This window comes from Anopheles moucheti, chromosome 3 (genome assembly GCF_943734755.1).
Source record: "Anopheles moucheti chromosome 3, idAnoMoucSN_F20_07, whole genome shotgun sequence".
In the NCBI taxonomy this organism is placed as follows: domain Eukaryota; kingdom Metazoa; phylum Arthropoda; class Insecta; order Diptera; family Culicidae; genus Anopheles; species Anopheles moucheti.
Window position 1 is genome coordinate 69,380,135 of NC_069141.1, and position 23,589 is coordinate 69,403,723.

Sequence of the window (23,589 nt, forward strand, 5' to 3'; positions counted from 1 at the left end):
AATTTTACGTGCAACAGCAATAAACCCCCGTTCTGACGAACGCTTCACTAACAGTAGTGTATCATCTCCACCTGGTAGTAAAAGATATAATTAAACAATTGAATTTCTTGACCTTTTGGAATGTTTCCACCGTGACGCACTCGTCGGTGGTTACGGAGGAAGCATAGAATCCGTCAAATTCGGCAGTTAAGTTACTGTAGTTGGCCAATAAAATGTTCCGCCGAACTGGTTCGTAGAATTGTCGTAGTGACTACCAATTCCAGATGTGTAAATTGTGGCCTGGTTGCGATGCCCGGCGATATTTTATAGGATCTTTAGCACCGTTTGGCAGCAACCGTAGCACGATTAATTGCTAACCGCTGCCTGGGCAGCTTGGTGATTTACACAGCGCGCAGAATAATCTCTGGTTGTGTAATTCGATCGCTGGCAAAAACCCATTGGGAGCATGGCAACGAACCGTGGCCACAACGGCCAGAAACCGCCGAAATGCAGTGCCCTTTTGACGCTTGATTACTTTCGCAGATTCCGAGAGCGACGCGCCACCAATGGATAGTAAAGAGTTCCGACGCCGCGGTACCGAGATGGTCGAGTACATCTGCAACTATCTGGAAACGCTCGAGCAGCGGCGTGTTACGCCGTGCGTGGAGCCGGGCTATCTGCGCCATCAGCTGCCGGACGAGGCACCGGAGGAACCGGAACCGTGGGAAAAGATCATGCAGGACGTGGAGGATAAGATTATGCCCGGTGTTACGCACTGGCAGCATCCGCGCTTCCACGCGTACTTTCCGTCCGGGAACTCGTTCCCCTCGATACTGGGTGACATGCTGAGCGATGGGATCGGCTGTATCGGGTTTTCCTGGGCGGCCAGCCCGGCCTGTACCGAGCTGGAGACGATCGTGCTCGATTGGTTGGGTAAGTTTGTACGCAATGACACATCAATTAACCTCCTTTGCTCCTTTGCCACACAACCGAAACGCGATCGCGAATAAGATCAAGTGCAGCAGATCATAACGAAGCGTTTACCCTCTGTACGGCGTTCGAGATGTGCAAGCGTTTATCGTTTAATTTCGCTCGGCACACGTCACAACAGAAAGTGACGTCCGAAGACGAATGACGTTTCGGCCAATGCTTAGTAACCCGTCGTCGATATGACGATCTCCCTTAATTGGGGGGAGGGTGTGCGTATTTACAAACCACACAGAGACGAACGCATGCGAATCAAAATAAATCATACACATTTCACCAACACCTCGTTCGTGTGGGAAAACACGATAGCTTCCGGCGATCGGGAGGGTGTGTCGGAGGAGCAGAGCGCCCGGGCGTAGGGCTTGGTGTGAAAGGGTTAGCAAGGTCAGCTGCAAGGAATCGAATATTTATAGACCCAACTTGCGGGGCCAAAAATAGCTCCCGTGATGCAAAACGGGAAGGAACAACGTTGCGCTATAAGGGGGCCTTCGCATCATTCGCACCAATTATTTAAACAAACTCCCCCGAGTGCGGAGCTTTTTTATTTGGTTGATGATCCAGTCTACGATTGCCCGGTTGCCGTTGCACCGTATCTCGTGACGTTTGAAGAAACCTCTCATCTCTTAGTATCGATGCCGAAGCGATGACGAAGATCAACAAATAAAGCGGACCCACCCAGCGTCAGTATATTTACCACCGTATGAGGGAGGGAATCAATTTATAGTCGACGAGACTGTTTGGGACATGTTTAAATAAAGACTGTTTGTGGCAAATTAGCACTAATTAATAAGCAACAGATGCGGTTTCATTGGGTGCAGAGAGCGGAGAGTTATCAGGTTCATGTAAATTAACCACTTGGTAGCGCTAGAAAGATGGCAGTTTTGATGGATGATCTTTTCTTGAGGCTACTCATGTGAAGAACCTTGGAGAAATTTAGCTCTTTAGTAAGTTGTACCATTCGCAGAAGGTCCGTATCAAGAATATTGGATGTAAACTATCTCCTCATATCTCCCAGAAGGTCACACGTTTCTCGACGTACCCCCGTTGGCTTGCATTCGCGGAACCCCATATAAAATAGTACATTTGGAAAGTAATTGAAATTCTTCGCACATGATTCATAGAGCACGCACAGCCGTAAACGCCCACATCCGTAGAGTGATAGCAGAACCCATTCAGATCGTCGGATACTGTACCACGGAAAAAACGAAGAACCATCCGGCGCTGACGTCTCGGAATGTTCAACCAAAACCCATCCCTCATTCCAGGAACTGGCAACCGTTCGAGACGCTCAAAAGACACCGAGACGCCGTACAGTGTTGTGTGTGCGTCTCGCGCCATCATCGGTTTGCCATCATCTCATTACCATAAATAATCGATGATAGAGTGTAGCGCCGAATGCGAATCGACCCCCGTGCGGTGCGAGGTAAAAGTTACTATTATTTTGCTTTTAATGCGACTTCTAGGCGCGGTGCGTTCCCCACATGTAAATCCCCCCCCAAATATTGGTCCGCGCGTTTGCCACGGATGGGATTTTTCATGATGGAGTACCGGGACAAAATAAAACTTCCCAGAAGCTCCGTTACGCGCGCTTGCAAGAGTGATGAAATTTTAACCACTTGTTACTCCATTAACATCAGCATCTATCGTGTTGGTGGTCGTCCCGAGGATGATAAATTACGTTTTAATTAGATCTAAGCGTTGGGAGTTTTTCATTTTTGCTGCGACTCTCGGTTGAAACCTTGAGGCCGATGTCACCTCGTAAACCTATTTCGGGCAGTCAGTTCTTCTGCTGGCGTTTACCAGCGTGGAGAAGAAGCTAAAATTGAATCATGCTCTACGATGCTCACCCGCAATAAACACTAATTAGCAAAGTAGTTAAAGGGTTAGTTGACGTATAAACTCTCCCGCAGTTACTGATGCACCTTCGGGAGGGCACTCCACTCGGGAACTCTCGAGAATGACCACTTAATAGTTTATCCATCTTGTCTTCCACCATAGGTAAAGCAATTGGACTACCCGATTCATTTCTTGCCCTCAAACCAGGCAGCCGTGGTGGTGGCGTGATACAGGTAAGCAAGCGGTCACCAATTCCCGCTGCTTAATCGAACACTTCTGTATCGAGACGGTTTAAATTTTCTTCTATCGCAAAAAGACGTCCGCTTCCGAGTGCGTGCTGGTAACGATGTTGGCCGCCCGGGCCCAGGCCATCAAGTATCTGAAGCAGCAGCACCCGTTCGTCGAGGAGGGCCACCTGTTGTCCAAGCTGATGGCTTACTGCTCGAAGGAGGCGCACAGCTGCGTGGAAAAGGCGGCCATGATTAGCTTCGTGAAGTTGCGCATCCTCGAGCCGGACGAAAAGTGTTGCCTCCGGGCGGACACACTGATAAAGGTGAGTGTTTGGCAACACGGTTTGGCAACCGCGCACACTACTATCCACCAATGGAATCGATGCGGTTTGAGGAAGGAAAACATTTACCCATCATCGACGCTTACGTAGCGCATCCAAAACCGTGCCCATGACACACCATTCATCGGCTGCGGTAAACCGAAGCGCACGAAGATAGAGATGTTAACGCACGGCGTGATTTTTGGATCAGGTTTCACGCAAACCGCGGAAAATGTTTTTCTCGTAACTAGCGGCCGGGATGTAATCGTTGGCGTATATCCTGTAAACACTAGCAGCGTGGTGACTCACAGCAGCACAAAGCGTAACTCTAACCCCTATCGGTTTACAGAAATCTTCAAAACATCTATACTCTCTCTCTCTTTCTCTCTCTCTATCCCTTCGTTAAGTATATTTGTGTGTTAACGCACCGAAATCATTACAATGCCTGTCCTCTTAATCGATTAAAACGTGCCACAAAACACGGCACTTCATTCAGCTTCAGCCGACGCCTTCCGGTGCTCGTCCAGTGCACGGCGTGCCTGTTGCTGACCGTGCACGAATCCGGCAGCGAACCCTTTCCGGTAGCCCTCGTCAAAGTTGCGCTGATAGTGCACTTGCCGCCCGGTGTCGATGCCATCCGCGTACGCGGCCTTCATCAGTGGTTCCGCCAGCCGTTTCGCATCCCGTCGCGATATCTCAAACTCCTCCTCCCGTTCCATTGTGGCCCTTTACTTTCGGGGGTGATTGTTGAGCCTGTTTGAAGGCGTAGTGAAAAGAAAGGAAAGATCGATGGGAGGATTGTGATTAAAGCATACTTTCAATCAACCGAACGCACACAGGCGATTGCTTTTGTTCCCAAGAGCGGTGTGTTCCTTCTAGCGCCTTTGGGCTGTCATTATTAACAACAAAATCAAACCCTTTGGATGATTAATTACGGTTGAGAATTCAAATCGCCACAAAAGGTCACAAAAGACATCCAACGGAGCAGCTCCACAGATTGTTTGTTTTGTTGTGAGACTTTTTGAGTTTAACAACCCGTTGTTTTGATTAAATTTTGAGCACAGCTCATTTACCTTCCATAACTACTTCCCTGCGAGACACGTAATAAATAAACCCCCAATCCATCAAATGTACAACAAGGCGTGATGATAAAGAAATACGTGCCGATAGAACCAAAACCAGCATTGCCCGATACGCGAACGGGCAAGCATCAGGTCAACAGGAAAGGTTAATAGCGGTAACGTCGGATGTAATCATAAATTTACTTAGCACCCCCAAGAGCCTTTACGATTCCCGCTGTCCGGTTTCGTATCGGTTGGATCAATACTGGAAGAATCGCTTCTTACGACTGCTCAATTACCACAGCCGGCCCGTCAGTTTACGTCTCATACAGCGCGGATATTTTTAAACGACCGCGCTGTTCCGCTAACGTATAATTTTCCGCCACACAATGGATGCCATAGCTTAACAGAAGCATCATAACTGTCAAGGTTACGACCCGGGCATGCCGGATTCCAACAAGAACTCTCCACGCACCTGCTCGGTTCCTCATGCTCTCGTATGTCCTTTTCCTGCAAAACCTGCATTCACCAGGCAATGGAGGAAGACGAACAGCAAGGTTTGATACCGTTCTTCGTATCGACCACGCTCGGCACCACCGGTTCGTGCGCGTTCGACGATCTCGCCGAGATCGGTGAGGCACTGCAACGGTTCCCAAGCGTTTGGCTGCACGTCGATGCCGCCTACGCCGGCAATGCGTTCATCTGCCCGGAGCTCAAGTACCTGCTGAAGGGCATCCAGTATGCGGATTCGTTCAATACCAACCCGAACAAGTGGCTGCTGACGAATTTCGACTGCTCGACGCTGTGGGTGCGCGATCGCATCCGCCTGACGTCGGCACTGGTCGTCGATCCGCTTTATCTGCAGCACGGTTACACCGATTCCGCGATCGACTACCGGCACTGGGGCGTACCGTTGAGCCGCCGGTTTCGCTCGCTGAAGCTGTGGTTCGTGCTGCGCAGCTACGGCATCTCCGGACTGCAGTCCTACATCCGCCATCACATCGAGCTGGCGAAGCGGTTCGAGACGCTGGTGCTGAAGGACAATCGGTTCGAGGTGTGTAACGATGTCCGGCTAGGGTTGGTATGCTTCCGGCTGAAGGGCACGGATCGGATCAACGAGAAGCTGCTCAGCAGTATCAATGCTTCGGGCAAGCTACACATGGTGCCGGCATCCGTAAACGATACGTACGTCATACGGTTCTGTGCCGTTGCGCAGAATGCTAAGCTGGAGGACATTGGTAAGCATGGAGTCGTCTGCAGAATGCTCCAGCGTGGTTCGCTTTCGGCTGATTCGTTTACATCGCTCCCCTTTTCCAGATTATGCGTGGGACGTCATAACGGACTTCGCGTCGGAAATACTGGAGAAGGAACAAGCGGACGAAGTGAGCGAGATCGTCGATCGACGCAAGACGCACACGCTCGCCCAAAAGCGTTCCTTCTTCGTACGCATGGTTAGCGATCCGAAGATCTACAATCCGGCCATCAACAAGGCCCAGACACCGCACCGCATGTCCACCGAGTTAACGTCACCGGGGCACGATGGTACTGTGGTCACCGTACAGTCACCCAAGTATGTATCTCCTATACAAACATCCGGTCTGTATCATTCACTATCCGCCTCTTACGCTGCCCGTACAACTTCAGGACTCCCGGTTCCGCGACTTGGATTAGTTGGCCGTTGGCATTCCTGTTCGCATCCGCCGATGATGGTACGAAAAATGATGTCACACTGAGGTAATGGTCACGCCGACCATCTTGGCCACAAAAGTGCACTAACGCTCGGCATTAATAACTCTCACTTTGCAAACACAGATTCCGCCACCTTGACACCATGATGCGGCTATCGGCTTCGCGCCGCAACTCCGCCACCGGAGGTTCGTCTCCGTCGCCGGAAGGTGAGAACGGCATTACCCTGCTGAAGTCGCCCAAAAAGTCCCCAATACTGTTGCGAAAACGTGGCTCATCGCCAAATCCACCGGCGGCAGGTACGAACAATGGTTCCACCAAGTAAAACCATAATCCACCTGCCCACTCTGTTCGCTGTATAAAATGGGAAAAGAAATTATGAAAAGCTAGCTTTCTCTTGACTTGAAACACCCAAAAAAAATCAAGCACTATATTCTGGATGATACAACTATTTTAACGAAGCTGACCTGTTCTGCAGCTGCTTAAATGAAACTCGTAAACACTTAAACATGAAGATAGCTCCGATACAATCCGATACAATCCAAAAAGGATCAGACACGCGAGCAGGAATTCACACTCGAATGAATGAAATTGTAAACCTGGGGCGGAGGTGGATCCTCTCTAGACGTAGACAAAATGTTGAACTAAACGTTGCTGTATTTATTCCCAAGCGCACAAATAAACACAACTGATCGAATCTCGAATATCTGCTCCACAATGACGACAATCAGATGGAACCCGTGTGGACATGTGTGGAGAGGTAATATTCGCCCCGACACACTTCTCTGTTATGACAAAGACTTGTGTGGCTATAAGCTACAGATCGGGGTGAACTGTTTTCTTGGTATTCGATCTCGTTTAAAAGGTAAGTACATTACTTACCCAACAAAACGTACTGCTCGGAATGTTTACCACGCAACCGAATGAAGTGATCATAATAATGTTTACCTCCCAAATACACCGTTGACCGTTCTGGTGGTATATTCCTATTTGGAATAACTATTTGGAGATGCTTGAAACGCAACTCCACATTCCATTCGAGATAGGTCAGGACTTGTAGGACGTCCATTCCTACCAGCGTCAATGAAAGACGTCACACGTCTGAAGAGTGAACAAACTTTCTTCCTACCGGCACTTGCATTTCGTGCGACTATAAGAATTCGTTCGGCCGTTCATTTACCTCAATGAACTCCAAATTTAGCACTTCAATTTGCACAACATTCCACGCGTAGCTGGTGTACCTCACTGCGTAATTGAAGATAACGACGACACTCTCCGAATGGCTGCCCTCGACCAGCGAAACTAAACGGCACTCACAATTATGTTGGCAAATTCATTTTTGGGGTGTGTTTCAAAAGTAAGACCAAATCAATCTAACTAACGCCCGTCCTATCGCACACAAGAGGTCACCGAGACAATCGTGGACCGGTCAAACGGGAAGACAGCTGCGATCAGCAAGGTTATCGAGGAATCCTCACTATCAATGCTACAGTTTTTTCTTTCCCCGATTCCTCAGCGTCACAACTTGGTTTGCGTTTTTGGAGTTTCAGTACACAAGTACCTTTCCGGCGTATTGGTTTGCATGTTTTGCTATAATTGTGAAGAGTAAAGAAATGCGTGAGAAAATCCTTGCGATCTTCCTGGCGGTTGCTGTCGCTGCCCACGCCGAAGAATCGAACCAAGTGGATGCGCCGGATGCGCTCGACTTTTCATACGCACGACTCTGGCGTTACGCACAGCAACAGTGCAGCTTGAAAGGTATCACACCGACCGCATTCACGCACTCCTGGCTGGGGGTGCGTCGATGTCTCAGGGACACGCTGGACGTGGTGCGGCTGAATGAAGACTCGATGCGGTTAGATCTTGGCAACCAGGAGGAAATTTTAGGCCGGTAAGGTTTTCTCACATGCGCCCCGGTAGCGCAACTATACTGCTGGTGTAATCTATCATTCCCACCGTCCAAAGCCACTGTCCGAAGCTGTTCGAGGGTGTTAAGTGTTTCAATCCCTTCCTGGACATGGTGAAGGGATGCGTAACCGAGGAGAGCTACGAGATCTTCCAAGCTTTGCACAACTGGTTCCACGACATTCTGGAGTATCTTTGCGAAAACAATGGCGCCAACATTGGTAGGTCTTACTCTATTGGAGAACATCTGGCGAGTTTAGTGTAACTTGTGTAACCCTTATCTACCTTTCAAGAGTACGATAATGAGAAGCATGACGCCTGTACGCGTGAGGTTAACAAGTACATCATTACCTGTGCGGCGGAGAACTTGATCGCCACTCCGGAGGTTAATCGTAAAACGCTCTCCGAAGCGAACTGCAAGTATGTAATTTAGGTTAAAAAGCTCCCGCCCGTCGTAATCCCAACATTCCATCCATTTTTCAGTGCACTCGCAACGGCAAAGGATTGTCTGCTGGAAAAGCTGAAGAGCTGTGGCGTCTTTGCGAACGGCGCGAGATTGTTCTACGAAAATTTCATTCAGATTACGTCGTGCAAAAATTACACCGCAACGGAAGGGACCACGGAACGAAAATAAAGGAGCGCTTCCCCACCCAAAGAGCTGAATCCACCTTTTTGTACTGTTCTTCACATACCTGAATCGCATCACGTGCGAAATCGATGACACTCAAAAGTGACAGAAAATGGTGAAATTGTAGCGAAATTTAGCCACATGAATCATCGCATGATCGTTTCCATTTTTAACGTCACGCTCGAAACCGGTTCCAACAGTTCGGAGTTCCTTCCGAGCGGCACGTGCCTCCGCGCACATGGCAACGCACGATCACACCTTTTTGGGAGGTTAATTATGTGCAGGAGCAAAAAAAAAAGGCCACAACCGGTTAATTGATCGTGGTCGCTGTTGCCAATGACCTTATGGTGGTTCACACGAGACAGATTGCTCCGGTGACGTCTCAATACCTTATCGTCTCGTCTATATCACCCGTATCTCACGTTTCCCACTCCAGATAGGCCACTCGCGCGATACACGTCCTACTGAGTTTGATGACGAAACTCACCAATGCTATTACTCAATCGGTACTCTATCTCTTCGTGGCCGCGGCGTGCAACCACCACCAAAATTGGAACATCCATCACGCGGATTGTCAGACTCCTCCTCTTCAGGAAAAAAAAACCCGGTAACTTGCGGGAATTTCCTGAATGTGTCTCGCAAACTCTATTCTTTGGCCCCTCTCGGTGTCCAATTCGCGTCGTCTTTTTTTTTTTTGTGCAGCTTCTAAAAATTCCATTCACAAAAAAAAAATAACTCGATTGCTCTCGCAGAGGCGGTGGTAATTGATCTTTAAGCTTTGTACCGTGCCCCTGGCCGTACATAAATCCATCCGGTACGGAGTTCGATCGTCGGTGTTCAGGTGTGAATGACGCATCCATCATGACGTAGCAATTATTTGAACACATCTTTTTAAGACCCGGCATAACGTAGGCCCCGCTCAATCAAAGCAGCCGGGTTGCAGAGTTTGAATTGTCTGCACCGTGCAGAGAGAAACTCCCATCGAGTTGTTGTTTGCACTACAGAGGTTTTTTTATGCTTGAACCCACCCCATTTACACCTCTTTAGCGTGCGGTTAGTTTGCCAAAACTTTGTCGTCAGTCGGTGGATCCACGCGCTCCAGTCGTGGTAAGGTTGGACTTTGGAATGTACACGGATATGAGGTTTACTTCTTGCTATGTGTTTCCATACCTTTTGCTAGCAGAACACCGTACGATACGTGTAACAAGTCTTTTCAGTCACGGCAATATCAAATACCGCAACAATGACTAGAAAGGATGTCGAAAGCCATGACAGGACAGAATGTTTTGAGAGAGGAGATGAGGAGAGTTCGACATATTTCACGTGCCCAGAATTTATGACTGAGTGTATATTTAAATAAGTTTAGCATGAATAATGCTTGCGGGTGAGAGTGTCCGATTGAAATACAGGCTGTCCCCGAAATATGCGGTTCCTCCTATACGCGGCTTCGAGGATATGTGGTTTTTTGGAGGTTTGACAGGTGAGTTAGTTTATAGCACAAAATCTAAGCCGAAAATGTGAAAAATTGATCGAAAATACCTTTCTTATCATATAAAACATTTCTTACGTTTTCTTCTTAACTTATTTTAATGTAATATTTCTAAAAATCGCCTGATTCGATGAATAAATTAAGTGCAGAGAAGGGAGTCGACTTTGTGACTTTGAAGTATAAACGAAATTCGAACGTATTTCGAAGATGATTTTGAACTGTCAAAATATTGTTTAGTAATCAAGGATATACAGTAAACAACTCCAGTGATGAAATTATCACGAGTTTATGACTATTTTTATGTAAAGTTTATTTGATACATACTTAAAGTATCAAATTGTTTAAAATTTAGCTTGATTGCCACTCAAATTACGTTAGTTTGACAGGTGAGCCTTGCTCGTTGTTCAAAGAGCGCGTAGACCAAATCCAGTTTTGCTCATCGAACATTTGTGTGCAATGTTCAGTGCCTGTAGACCGCTGGGTTAATTTTCCGCTATAATAGCGTATGGCGGGGAATGGCTGTATTTTTTTAAAACCGTATGTGTCACACTTATTTAAAAAAATATTACAATGTTATCATCTACCCTTAATATCACCTTGCCATTCTTAAAGCGACCTTTAATGATTACGGCACGTGAAACATAAAAACCTTCCACCCCCACCGAACTGTGACACCATTTGTTTCGATACTCACAATAGAACAAATGTCATGCTGCCAGTGTACGGGCGAATTCGTTCAGGGAACCACTCACCTGTAACACAGCTAACAGGTAGTATACGTTCGATTTTTTGTTGTACATTTCGTACTCTGTCGTAAAAGCTTCATCTCCACCAAACTACTACAATGCACTCGATCTGATGGCGGCGAGTGTACGGCGAGGAAAGCAGCTCGTGATCGTGCACCATACCGTGATCGTACGTGTGTGTGTTACCGAATAACAACAAAAAAATGCAATCCCGTGCCATCGCCCCTGCGATTGAGTTAAGCCAGCCCAGTTATTTGCCTTAATTCGATAATGATTGTCGCGTACTGGGTGCCCGTTAATGGTGGCCCGACTGTGGCCAAACCCTGCTTAGATCAACACCCAGCGTCGGGCACGTAACACGGCACAAACCTTGACGTTCCCTGGATCACAAGTACCAGTACAGTCCAACGCCTGGGTGTTGGACATCATTTCCATCAATTTAGACCTATTCCGAGTGGTCACTCTGACCCACAGTCAGTACATTGCGCTCGATCGAAGTGATTGTACGGTGCACGGTGTTTGCTTCTCTCTGTGCGCGTCCAGCATCCGAAATGAAATTTCAATACAGTGGTATTGCTATTGGTGGCTTCTTGCTGCTGGTGACCACATGCAGCGCCCTACCGAAAGACATGCCGGAAGCAACCGATGCGGAAACGCTCGACGGTCCACCGTTTCTGGCGGATCTGCGTTACCAGTGCCGTAACACGACCGGAGACGATCGTACGTTCTACGAGCTGAAGGAACACATCTCAACCGATCTGCCCAAATGCTTCATGGCCCACGTCAATATGGATCAGCTGAAAACGGACACCTCAAAGTTGGGGGAGAACGAAAAGAAGAAACTCTTTGAAAAGTGTGTCCGCGTGTGTTTGTGTGCGGTGTTATCCCTTTGTTGACGTTATCTTCGCTTTATTGTGTTCGTTTTATAGAATTTGCGAGCAGATCAATGACTCGGTTTCCTGCCTAACACCGGTAAAGGCAAAGCTGACACCCTGCCTGGATGAGGAGGATGTGAAGATCATGGAGCAGGTGGTTGCAACCATACCGGAGGCATTAAATATGGCGTGTACCAACAGTGGCGCTTTGTTGCAAAGTATGTTGTCCAAAAAAGTATAGTCCAATTTTTTTTCCGAAACTCCAGAATATTCTGAAGTTTACTTTGGATTAATCCGGAGTTAACTCCGGAGGCGACTCCGGATTAATCCGAGGAGAACTTCAAAATATGCTGGAGCTCCGCTCAGTTTTTTCTTGAGTGGAATTAAGGTTTTCGATGCAGAAGTCGGAGTTCCCAGCACTAGTAGAACGTCACTTTAGTAGAGATACAGACATTACATGACTCCGGCGTAATCCGAAGAGAACTTCAAAATATTCAAGAGCTCACTGGCTTCTATATACTAGTAGAACGTCACATTAGTAGAGATACAGACATTACATGACTCCGGCGTAATCCGAAGAGAACTTCAAAATATTCAAGAGCTCCACTCGGTTTTCTTCTTCAGTGGAATCCGGGTTTTCGATGTCGAAGTCGGAGTTCCCAGCACTAGTAGGGTGGTAGAGATACAGACATTTAAAGCTTCTTTTTACGTCTTGACATAGAATTTACGGAACAGGCGTATCGGTCTTGCGCCATGGAGTTACCACCAATGATAGAGGAGTGTACGAGCGAACTTCCCGATAGTATGGAAAGCCTTCCCTTTTCCCAGTATACCGAAAAGCAGTGCAAGTGAGTACAGTTCCCAAGGAATTCTTCCAGTAAACCTTTGTTCCAAAGCAAGTACAACTTGAATTGCCATTTCCAGAGACATCTACAGCATGAGGGACTGCTTCACCCGCCGAATTACCGAGTGTGGAGCAACGGGCTATATGGACTTCTTCATACTATTCTACCGGAAACTGCTCGCACTGACGCCATGCAAATAGTCAATTGCCCATCGTGGTCTTTCTTGCGACACTAGGTCGTTCATGTCTAATCAACCCCAGGTGCAACGTTCTCCTTTTGCACAAACCAATAAATACTGTGTCTTACAATGTTTCCACTGGAAGTGACTCACGAGCGATTCCACATGTGTTATCTACCGATGCATCTGGAGTTCCCAGTACATGACCTCCCGAAGAAGGCGCCCCACAACGAATTCGCAAAGGGAATACCCTTTCCTTCTTATTACTAAGTGATGTAAAATGCGTGGAATGTACAAAATTCCCAACACGGAGCCAATACCTTCAATGCGTGTGGGCGGCTTGGAGCGGTTATCAAACAGCGCCAATCAGCGATACATTCGATAAACGCTTTAAACGAGCCGAAGACCACCGTCACTCATATTAAACAGTTCTGTTCATCGTTCATCATTTTTCCATTGCACCCAACTCCCTTTCTCCCTATCTTCCCATCCCGCCGGCTCGATCGGTATCACTTACGAGCTTTATCATACCACGTGCAGGTATGTCTCATGAGTCTCGTAAAAAAATCGCAACAAAATGATGTTGAAAATGCAATTAGCAAACACACGCATTACGAGTTCTGCGCAAAAAAAAGGCAAAAGTGTTGCATCGTGCCACACTTTCATATCACAGACATGTGCTTAACCTCACACACACACAGTGCATCATTATTTGATGCGAAATTCAACTTCAATATCGGTGTACAATCGTACCTCCTGTTTCATACTGGACGACTTTTCGCACAGTGCGGAAGACGCATTACGTTTATCAAAAAACCAACAAAACGGATAATCAACACCGGTGCGCGGTGGGGCTCTCGCGCCCATCCGCGACACGATAAGTGTGAAGTAGACAGTATAAGGGGTAAAGTAGTGCTTACCGCGACATCGATCAAAATTGAAGCCACGATCAGACCAAACAGGCCAAACCGATATGAATCAATGTGGACCTTTTGTATACACAGTGCCCTTCTTCTGCTGCGGGTGGAGCACAGGAATGGGAGGGCACGTTTATGAGCAGGAATGAATCACTACACATCACTTCATGGGCTCGTGATTGATGTTCCACCGGTGTGAGCGGCTTTTATCGTAGCATTTATCTGCTCCAGCTGTAGACGTACGCGGCGTTTGCGTCGGATTTATGTGAAGCAGCACATTTTTAAGTCTGCGCTCTGTTGGTGTTTTTTCGTACATCATCACCCCGTGCAGGCGAAAGATAAGGATCGGTATATATGGTTGACAACGGCGAAGTTTGCACATGAGTTTTTTATTGGGGAGGAAGGCACGATGCCGCATATACACCCAAAATAATCTTACCTCATTCGAGGGTCATGAATATTCCTGTTGAAGGTGCATTTATGGCATCCGGTAGCTAGCTAACGATCGTACTATTCAATAGTACCAGGCGTCCCCATTGCCGGAGGCGGTACAGAATTTTGTCCAAATAATAACGCCACAACGCAACGCAAACATAAAGCAAATGTAATCAAACGAATAATCTTTTTTTGATTGTAATCTTTATCAACACAGCAATAAGTTGCTGTGATATAACGGCGCAGGGTGATAAAACAGGGGTACTAATTATCATTCTTTATCAAGCGAATGGATACTGTGTTTGTTTGGCTTGCGGAGGAATAGAACGGAACGAATCCAACGCGACCCGCCTGATCATCCGTTTAAGCCACGAATGATTCATACTAGCAAAGGGGCAAGAGCTAGCATTCCGGACGCCCAGCAAATGTGCATTTCAACCCAAAGAACATTCTCATCCATCAGCAGACCCCCCACGCATTGCTATCGAAACACAACATCTGAGCTGTGGTTTGCTCAATGAATATTACCACGAGCTTCCCTACGATTTCCATCAGCATTCCCGACCCGGGTGGGCAGTTTTTCAACCGTGCGTCCCATTCATGCAGATGTTTTACGCATCCCGCCACATTCGTCCACTGCCAAACATCCGCAAACAGCATACAGCGCCCGGGTTGCGCGCTACTGTCAAACAAACGATAAATTTTCAACCACTCTCACGGCATACGGCTGCTTAAAGGCAACCAAGCGAACCAACCCGACCCCGCTCGGCTCAGCTGCTTGTGCCGGTGGATGTTTGTTTTATGGATTGCTTTGCACCTAAGTTTACTCTTTAGAAAAATAACAGATGCTCAACGAGATATTCGACGTCACGGCAAAATATTGCACTCAAACAAACCCTCCCTCGACCGGCGTGCGTAGGGTGATGCGATAAAGCAGCGATATCAAACTGACACATAATTAATCGCGCGATTCGTCAATTTGCCCTCAAACATAAAGATGTCCACTTGAGCACAAGTGGCAGCTACCGCAAGCCACCGTCGTCTAGGTAGATGCGGCCACTGACAGCAGCAGCGAGTGAGACCGTTGAAATTTACTTAGACCGCTCGTGCTAATTGGCGAACACGGTGGCTTGTTTGGGGCCCGAATGCCGTTAGCGCAACAGGTGTAGATAGGGCGCGGAACTTACGACCACGGCACTGTTTATGCTTGGTCATTCGATACGATGATTCGTTCCACTACAGGAAACCTCCCAAACTGACCAGCGAGGTGCGTTCAAAGTACAAGTGGTTTCGCGAGCAATAGGTAGTGGAGGAGTGGACACTAAGAGGGGCCAAAGACGGCATGACGTCAGCTAGGAGAGTTAGGAGCTTTGGGTCGTTTTGAAAGTTAGACAACCACGTGCAGGAACTCCATCTGATCAGCTCCAAACACACCAGCACAAACGGGTCCAAATTCAAGAAAGATCTTTAAGCTGTAATATGTATTACCATAAAGGGGAATCACAACCACCAAAGGGACTAGTCCAATTTCGTCCATATTTGGAATTCGTGAAACACTCGTTGATACGACAGTACAAGGTGATAGATAGCAACATACTTATCAGCAATATCTGATTCAGTTATCTGAAAAAACAAGAACCAATTAAAAGAGGTATGTCAGGAATCCTGCCAGGCGCAGTAGTGGCGTGCTGAAAGAACCCGCGTACCCATAAACGGTTCCGACTTTTATGAATGAAATGTGAGATAAACTTGGGTAAAAATACGCATTTTTGCGTCTGACGTGCGTGGGATGCGCAACCACACGTTATCCAAACATCCGCCACAAGCCACAGATGTCTACCTATTGGCCTAGAAGTAGAAGAAGTAGATCACGGCTGGAAACGGCGTTTCGTTTGATTTTCGTTTTGTTTTTTTTTTTACAAATGTAAGTAATGACATACGTAAACCTATAATATTGAGCTGGAATTGCTACGGCATGAGTAACGGATCGTATCGGTGGAGATCTTAAGAAGCGTACCAAACAAAAAAAAAGGCCAAGAAGGACGCATGGAGATGAAGTCACTGCAAGGATGTGAATCATGGCATGGAGTGTAGACAATGCGGATGCCGTGGGAATTCCAAGCAGAATAGTTTGGAGAATGCAGCAGCTCCATTAAAGGCTTCTTGCCTTCTAATGGGCTTCTTTTTGGATTGTCAGAGGAGAGAATCTTCATAGGGGAACCCACTTCCTTGCCAGGGAAGCCTGCTCCAGCAGGACACTGCCCGATTCGCCGAAGCGCCTACAGACTAACAACTCCTCAAGCCTCGGAACCGGATGGCCCGTTAGGACATTTACGTCAGCAATTGCCTTGTAATGGTCTTCCTGTGCACAGCATTTCCTGCATCCTTATATTAATTATCTGTATTATCTTAACACCAAAACTGCTACCAAACGCCGTTACGCCCAATGTGCACTGATAATGGAGATGTCGAACGAACGAACATTCATCAATTGCAATAAACGGCTCCGACCTGATAAAGCCCCATTGGTCCTCACCGAAAAGTGGTCGAAATGTGAGAAGAGAGTAGTTGGAAATAATTTAATTTCGCCATGTCATGAAACTGTCACTGGCGACGGCCGGCAGCCGATGGCCACGGGCAGGTGGGGCTGAACGTTATCGAAATGAACAACTTCATATTTTCCCACCACGTATGGCTGTTCCGTCCCTTAGACTTACCTTTCGCAATGCAAGCAACCGGGTTTTTTGGGGGTTAAAATCAACTTTTAGATGTGAAACTGATCACGCACTTGTTGCTGATACGCGACCACCAAATTATGCGCGATCCATGCAGCTACTGAAAGCGTGGCGGCGGGTTTGGGTACTTCCGTCCGCACACGTGTGGCCCGACAAACCCCAATCCATGAAGGGCGCGTCATGCGTACAAACAGTCCCCTCCATCCCACCCCTCTACTTTCTTGAGGGTTGCCAGTGCCCCGAACGGGAAGCCGAAACCCGAAGGCAAAACCAAACCTCCACACGGCTCGCGGATTCGTCGGAACCGATTCGGACGGGGTTCACACGTCATCGCTATCCACAAACGCACCAAACACACTCTCTCGTTCACTCACACGCACGCACTGTTTGCGCTGGTTCGTAACTACAGCCGAGGGAGTTCCTCAACGCATTCGCAACGCGATAAAAAGCTTTCCGCCAGATCCGAACACGGTCAGTCACGATCGTGAAACGAAAGCGTCCGCAGCACACACAGAACAAAAGGAGGAGTAGGAGGACCTCGCGAAAAACGGCGTACCGCGAGATAGCCAGAGTGATCTTTTGTAGTTGTCCAAACGTTCAAGTCACGGACAGACGCGAAAACGCGTGCGAGTAAACGAGTAGAGTATCGGAATCGCGAAAAGGATTACTCCCGCACCGAGCAAGGAAGGTGCGTGTGTGCACGTTTGTGTGTGTGTGTGTGTGCCTTAACAAGGTGTGACAAGCGACAAGAACAAGCGAAGTGTGCAAAATTTATGCAAACACCCAAACACAAACCCCCGGTTGATAAAGTTCAAACACCGCACAGTACCGTCACTGCTAAATATTATCCTTCGCCAAAAGACAGGAGAAGGGCTTTTACGTGTAAGTGAACGAATCGGTACTAAAATTAAAGGAGTATAGTACGATTAGAGATAGTGAAGCACGCAACTTCAGTGGTAAAAAGTGTTCCAAAACATCGCACAGTATGAATACGGAGGAGTTTCGGAAGTACGGGAAACAGATGATCGACTACATCTGCGACTACGGGCAGACGATCGATACGCGAGATGTCGCCCCAACGGTGGATCCTGGTTTCCTGCGTCAACTATTGCCAGGTAATGCCAATTCTTCACATTAGTTTTAACACAAAACACAATTAGCGTGCTGCAAAAACACCGAATACTTAGTGCTGGTTAGTGGTGTCGCCTTCCAAACGGCTTCCTAACAAGCTTAAGCTGCGGGTGGCAGTACAGAACACGCCACCGGAATGTCCGGATGATGAGATCCGTGTCAACAAACATCACGCTCAATTAACAACTCTCTCGCAGTACAGCCAGGTTTCGTAAGTTTGTGACGGCAATTGGATAATTGTTAGTGTTCAATGGTTGGATGGAGGTAATTTTTAAAACCAAGATGTTCCAAGTGATCGTCTCGGTTGACAACAAGCGCGATCCAATCGATGATCTGCACCCAAAGATAACGTCACTTTCTGTAGTGATCGTCCTCCAACTATTTGAACCTTGTTGTTTCACTTCCAAAAGCCAATAACGCTGTGGCACGAGTGCCTGTTGACCTGGTATGGCCTCTTGTTTCACATCGTGCCATCCACCAGCTCAACGCGACAGGGGATCGGTCCATTGTTGATGACGTCCAAAAGCCCACCGTTTTGCGACACCGCTCGGATAAGATTAACCCATTCACGGTAATCCATTTTAGCAACCCAAAAAATAAGGGGAAGAAGAAAGCCCAACATGAAGCCACGAGCCCTGCCTGTCAACTCTTCAACAAGCCGGAACGGCCGGTAACCTGCCGCTCACGTCTAGTTTTAGCGGTCACGTTTCACAGTGCAGCGCGCGTGATCGAAACTGTGCCTGACTCACCGTAGACCGGCCAACCTTGAACGATTTTTAAAAGCAGATCCTTCAATGGACACTGATCGCGCTGATGGGTACTGATCGGAACACATACCAGACCGTATGTGACGTATGTGCCGAAAGTGACACCTTCGAGAGGAAGGAAATGCTCGACACTTCCCGACACGAGAGAGAGAAAGAGGGTGGAATTCTTTCCCACCCCAAGGTGGTTAAAAATAACGCTTACGGCAGACAATTTTGCAACCGAGTTTGGAAATGGTCGAAAAGCCGACCCATTCGTTGGCACTTCGGCGGGCGAGAGCCTGTCACAGGTGAAACAATAACAAGCATTACCTCAAATAAACGGTTTCGCTAGCGCGTTTTGCATTATCCGTCGCCGGTTTGATGCGGTTCTGGGGCGGATAAACGGTAGCTGTGAACCGACGGATTACATCAGAGTTCTCGATAGAGTTTATTGATTTAACGCTCGAGCGAGCAGAGTTGATGAGCTTCGAGGGAAGTGCTAGTGAATGGATTAGTGCCGTGTGTGTTAGGCATCGCATTAGGGATTAGACGCTGGTTTGCGACACGGTGTAACGGAGTAGGGAATACTTCAATGAAGCAGCTCGGTAGTCTGGGAAATGTCCCGGATATCTTGACAGACCCCGGGGATTCACACGGCATCCAAACCCATTTGAACCTCCTCCCCACGACGGAGTCTAAATATTTGAAGAGTAACACACATCGGCAAGACAGACACAGTGCATGTGTGTCCAATTTACGATCCGCTATTTTTCAAACAGTTTTTTAGCAACTTCGTCAAAGCACTTTTAAAAGCGCATGAATTTCCTATAAGATACTCATCAGCTCCTGCCACTTGTCTTACTCTTCACGTCCAATTTCTTTTTGATACAGTAGTGTTAATAAATGTGAATAAATTAACACATCGCTTAAAGCACATTAAAGATTGATGTCGGTAGCAGAATTGTTAGAAATTGCGCATTTTAAGGTTGCAAATCGAAATAACATTTGAATTTACCTAAGCTAAGCCATGTTTACTACCGCCAGCAACGGATGCCAAAACACATAAACCTGGTGAAAGTGGTCAAAAGCCAAATGCTGTGCTGGGCAGAATTAATACTCCCGAGTACGATTTTATGCATCGATAGCTCGAACAACAACCGCACCGCAACTAGTCCCTTAAGGTTTCTTCCTTTCAGCGTCTCCCTTTTGGAGGTTCGCGATTCGTACGCTCGCTATATCATACACACCAGCTAAAATTACAATCCGATCCGATCGGGAGTAAACATACAAGCGTCGTTAATTACGCCTCACTAACGAAAGATCATCGTCTCGGTGATGGCCGGTGCGTGCGTGAATTCACGTTCGTGCTGGGTTGCACCATTTTCTTCCATTCCGAACACAGACGAAGCGCCGCAGAAGGGTGAAGATTTCAAGCGTATGCTGGATGACGTCGAGACGAAGATCATGCCCAATATGGTGCACTGGAATCATCCGCGCTTTTTCGCCTACTTCCCGGCCGGCAACTCGTATCCTTCGATTCTCGGTGACATGCTGAGCAGTGCCATCGGGTCAATAGGGTTCTCGTGGGTAAGTGGAAAATCAAAAACCTCCGTCTTAAGGCATCTGTACGAGCTGTATTTGCCCAGCTCTCATCATGCGTGACAGTGCGTCGTCAATCGGTTCTTCATCTTGCATTTGTTTTGTTGCGATTTCTTCCCCCACCCCGCCAGGCATCCAGTCCGGCCGCAACCGAGCTCGAAACGATCGTCCTCGATTGGTACGCGAAAGCACTCGATCTGCCGTGCTTCTTCCGTAGCGACGCGAAAGGTTCACGGGGCGGTGGCGTACTGCAAGGATCAGCGTCCGAGTGTGCACTCGTTTGCATGATGGCGGCACGGGCCCGTGCCATCAAAGAGCTCAAGGGAAATCACGTCGATGTGCACGACAGCGTCTATCTGCCGCAGCTGGTCGCGTACGCCTCCAAGGAGGCACACTCATCGATCGAGAAGGCGGCCAAGATGGCGATCGTGAAGCTGCGCGCACTGGACACCGACAGCCGGGGCGTGTTCCGGGGCGATACACTGCGCCAAGCGATCCAGGAAGATTTGGCCCAGGGTTTGACACCGTTCTTTGTGGTTGCGACCGTCGGCACCACGTCCGCATGCGTCTTTGACAATCTCGTCGAGATCGGGCAGGTGTGTCGCGAGGTGCGCAGCATCTGGTTCCACGTCGATGGTGCGTATGCGGGCAATTCCTTCATCCTGCCCGAGATGCGCCGCTTCAAGGAGGGTCTGGAGTATGCCGATTCGTTCAACACCAACCCAAACAAGCTGCTGCTGACAAACTTCGACTGCTCGGCCATGTGGGTGAAGGACGTCAAATCCCTCACGACGGCACTGGCCGTCGATCCGCTCTATCTGCAGCATGATCATAGCAGTGCCATCGACTACCGGCATTATGGAATTCCTCTCAGCAGACGCTTCCGGGCATTGAAGTTGTGGTTCGTGTTCCGTTCGTACGGTATCGTCGGGCTGCAGAAATACATTCGCAACCACATAGCACTGGCCAAACGCTTCGAGTCACTGGTTAGCTCGGACGATCGGTTTGAGGTGCGCAACGACGTAAACCTGGGACTCGTCTGTTTCCGACTAAAGTAAGAAGTTTGCCGTCGCACTTTCCCATAATCCCATTTTCTAACGGTATTCTTTCAACCCTCCAGACAACAGGATCGCATCAACCGGGATCTATTGGCGAGAATTAACCAGTCAGGCAAATTCCACATGACTCCCGCGATGGTACGGGGCAAATACATCATTCGTTTCTGTGTAACATACGAACACGCGACCGAGGAGCATATAGGTAAGTTTTGCGAAGGGCAGGGATAAACAAACGCATGTATTGTAGCCGCAACACGTGTCTGCCGGTTGTATGCTTCACTCGTAAAAAGACATGATGTCGTTTCCGTACTGTTGCACCCACTATTAGCATAATTGTTCGATATTGATTTTTGCCCGTTTCGCGATAAGCGTTTGTAAAGGTGTTCGTTAACGTTCGATGAAGGAATCCCTTCGCATGATGCAATCGTACCGAAGCGATGTTATCAGCAAAAGTAACACCCTTTAATGATAACGCGCGATGGTATAAATTATGTCGCACTGTTTACGATAAATACTCATCCTTCCCCTTCAATTTCCGTTACTGCCAACAGATTACGCATGGGAGGAAATTAAAAACTACGCCGAAGAAACGCTTACTGCCGAATGTCCGGAAGACATCACTGAACCTGTTCCAGCGACGAAAAAGCCTCCGAAGAAGCTTACCCGCAGCATGTCCACGCGCTTCTCCTTCACGCGCAGTGTTTCACGGGAGATCTTCGAACGACAAAACAGCCGGTAAGTGGATAATTTTGTACACTACAAAAGTAAAACAGAGCACTAATTATGTATGTCCTTATACGGTCAGCTCTCAACTTACGGATGGATGCACACCGATCGTCATCATCGACACCGATGACATCCTGGAGAGTTTACAGCGCGCCTCGAGGATGAACGGTGAGCGAAGTTCGAACGACACGTACGACACAGACAGCACGGACGAGGCCAGCAATTGACTAAGCCGAGCAAACTCCTGTATTTCCCGCACGTCCCCGCCCACTTCGTCCTCCTCTGCTGATGAGTCTCCGGATGGGGAGGCGACGGAAGGAAGTACGGGCACGACCATCAACCGATGCGATTCGGTCAAGCGATCATGCGCTAAAGACAACGGGTACAGTCGGCTGCACGGACAACAGCCACATGAACCGGATCCGAGACCAACCAAGTCGAAAAGTTGCTCGAACATTAAGCAGTTGTGATAAACCGTGATTCAATCGGGAGCGGTCGCGCGGTTTGTGCCGCCATCAGTTTTTGGCAAGCATTTACCTTTTATCGATGACATCGACAGAAGATGCCTGGTACGGTAACCACACTGTACCGACTGAAAACAAGTATTATTTATTTTATACTAAACGCTAGGCAGAATGTAGCATTAGAATCTTCCCATCGCGGACCAGTTTAGCATGTAAGTTGTATTCCTTACTGACCATGACGAAATTAATTTTCAACGGCGTGCCACTCGAATAACGAAAAGTTCCCAGAAGAAATCCCACGGCATGCTTTACGCTACAAGTTTAGATCTAATGTAATGTTTTGTGTACTGCAAACACTTCAAATAAATTGTCTTATGTATGAATGTTTGGTGTTGATGCTTTAAGAGTTAATTGTTTACGTTCTCAGTCGAAAGAAAAGCGCGTGCCGGCATAACGCAGGGCACACATCAGAATGGTGCAAAACTGATATGAAAATTGTTTTAAAGCACCTCAATTCACGTTGAATGATGATATTAATCTTTGATTGAAGTTTTAATACGTTAATCGAATAAAATAAAAGAGTGTTTCACATCCTTTATACGAATGAATTCAAACGCACTTTGCCGCCGTTTCAGTACCTTGAATGGCGTATCGGATCGAGTTTAATATGTCCTTTAACTTTTAAATGTTCAATACTTACCCCCAATGCTGTATTTTAAACACGTTTGTGTTATTTGTGGCTTCAATAAAAGTGTTTTTCGCGTATATTTCACAAAACCACGAGTTTGCTTCCGTTCAAAACAAATCCAAGTTTCCTTCACAACTGTCATTTGTCAAAACGACCAACAGTGGGCTTGAAATTAATACACATGGTCAAACTTTTGAAAATTTCGCAAATTATACGATCAGAACGTTATTCTCTTTGTAAATTTGTACTGTTCGGTTCTTTATAAACCGATTACAATAAATTCAAGAACTTGATTAGCCATAGTATCGAATACATGCCGGAAAAG

The 23,589-nt window shown here is 47.6% G+C and overlaps 5 protein-coding genes across 5 annotated transcripts; 4 read left to right on the forward strand and 1 right to left on the reverse strand.

Annotated features, from left to right (window-relative positions):
- Positions 1 to 545: 545 nt before the first annotated feature.
- On the forward strand, positions 546 to 6,769 carry LOC128302292 (aromatic-L-amino-acid decarboxylase). Its single transcript, XM_053039083.1, has 7 exons — positions 546 to 912; positions 2,965 to 3,035; positions 3,119 to 3,355; positions 4,946 to 5,651; positions 5,731 to 5,983; positions 6,058 to 6,147; positions 6,226 to 6,769. The coding sequence occupies exons 1-7, from the start codon at positions 546 to 548 to the stop codon at positions 6,422 to 6,424; spliced, it is 1,923 nt and encodes a 640-aa protein (XP_052895043.1). The 3' UTR covers positions 6,425 to 6,769.
- On the reverse strand, positions 3,798 to 23,392 carry LOC128302295 (uncharacterized). The gene is made up of 2 exons (XM_053039086.1): positions 23,277 to 23,392; positions 3,798 to 4,105 (listed from the first exon to the last, which is right to left on the reverse strand). Exon 2 carries the CDS (start codon positions 4,069 to 4,071, stop codon positions 3,841 to 3,843), a length of 231 nt encoding a protein of 76 aa, XP_052895046.1. The 5' UTR covers positions 4,072 to 4,105; positions 23,277 to 23,392; the 3' UTR covers positions 3,798 to 3,840.
- On the forward strand, positions 7,654 to 8,638 carry LOC128302951 (uncharacterized). The gene is made up of 4 exons (XM_053039803.1): positions 7,654 to 7,990; positions 8,065 to 8,225; positions 8,298 to 8,424; positions 8,488 to 8,638. Exons 1-4 carry the CDS (start codon positions 7,713 to 7,715, stop codon positions 8,636 to 8,638), a joined length of 717 nt encoding a protein of 238 aa, XP_052895763.1. The 5' UTR covers positions 7,654 to 7,712.
- On the forward strand, positions 11,419 to 12,880 carry LOC128302294 (uncharacterized). Its single transcript, XM_053039085.1, has 4 exons — positions 11,419 to 11,720; positions 11,797 to 11,960; positions 12,464 to 12,590; positions 12,667 to 12,880. Exons 1-4 carry the CDS (start codon positions 11,419 to 11,421, stop codon positions 12,785 to 12,787), a joined length of 714 nt encoding a protein of 237 aa, XP_052895045.1. The 3' UTR covers positions 12,788 to 12,880.
- LOC128302293 (aromatic-L-amino-acid decarboxylase) lies at positions 17,476 to 22,922 on the forward strand. The gene is made up of 6 exons (XM_053039084.1): positions 17,476 to 17,967; positions 20,132 to 20,316; positions 20,460 to 21,382; positions 21,449 to 21,588; positions 21,938 to 22,121; positions 22,192 to 22,922. The coding sequence occupies exons 1-6, from the start codon at positions 17,838 to 17,840 to the stop codon at positions 22,337 to 22,339; spliced, it is 1,710 nt and encodes a 569-aa protein (XP_052895044.1). The 5' UTR covers positions 17,476 to 17,837; the 3' UTR covers positions 22,340 to 22,922.
- Positions 23,393 to 23,589: the final 197 nt, after the last annotated feature.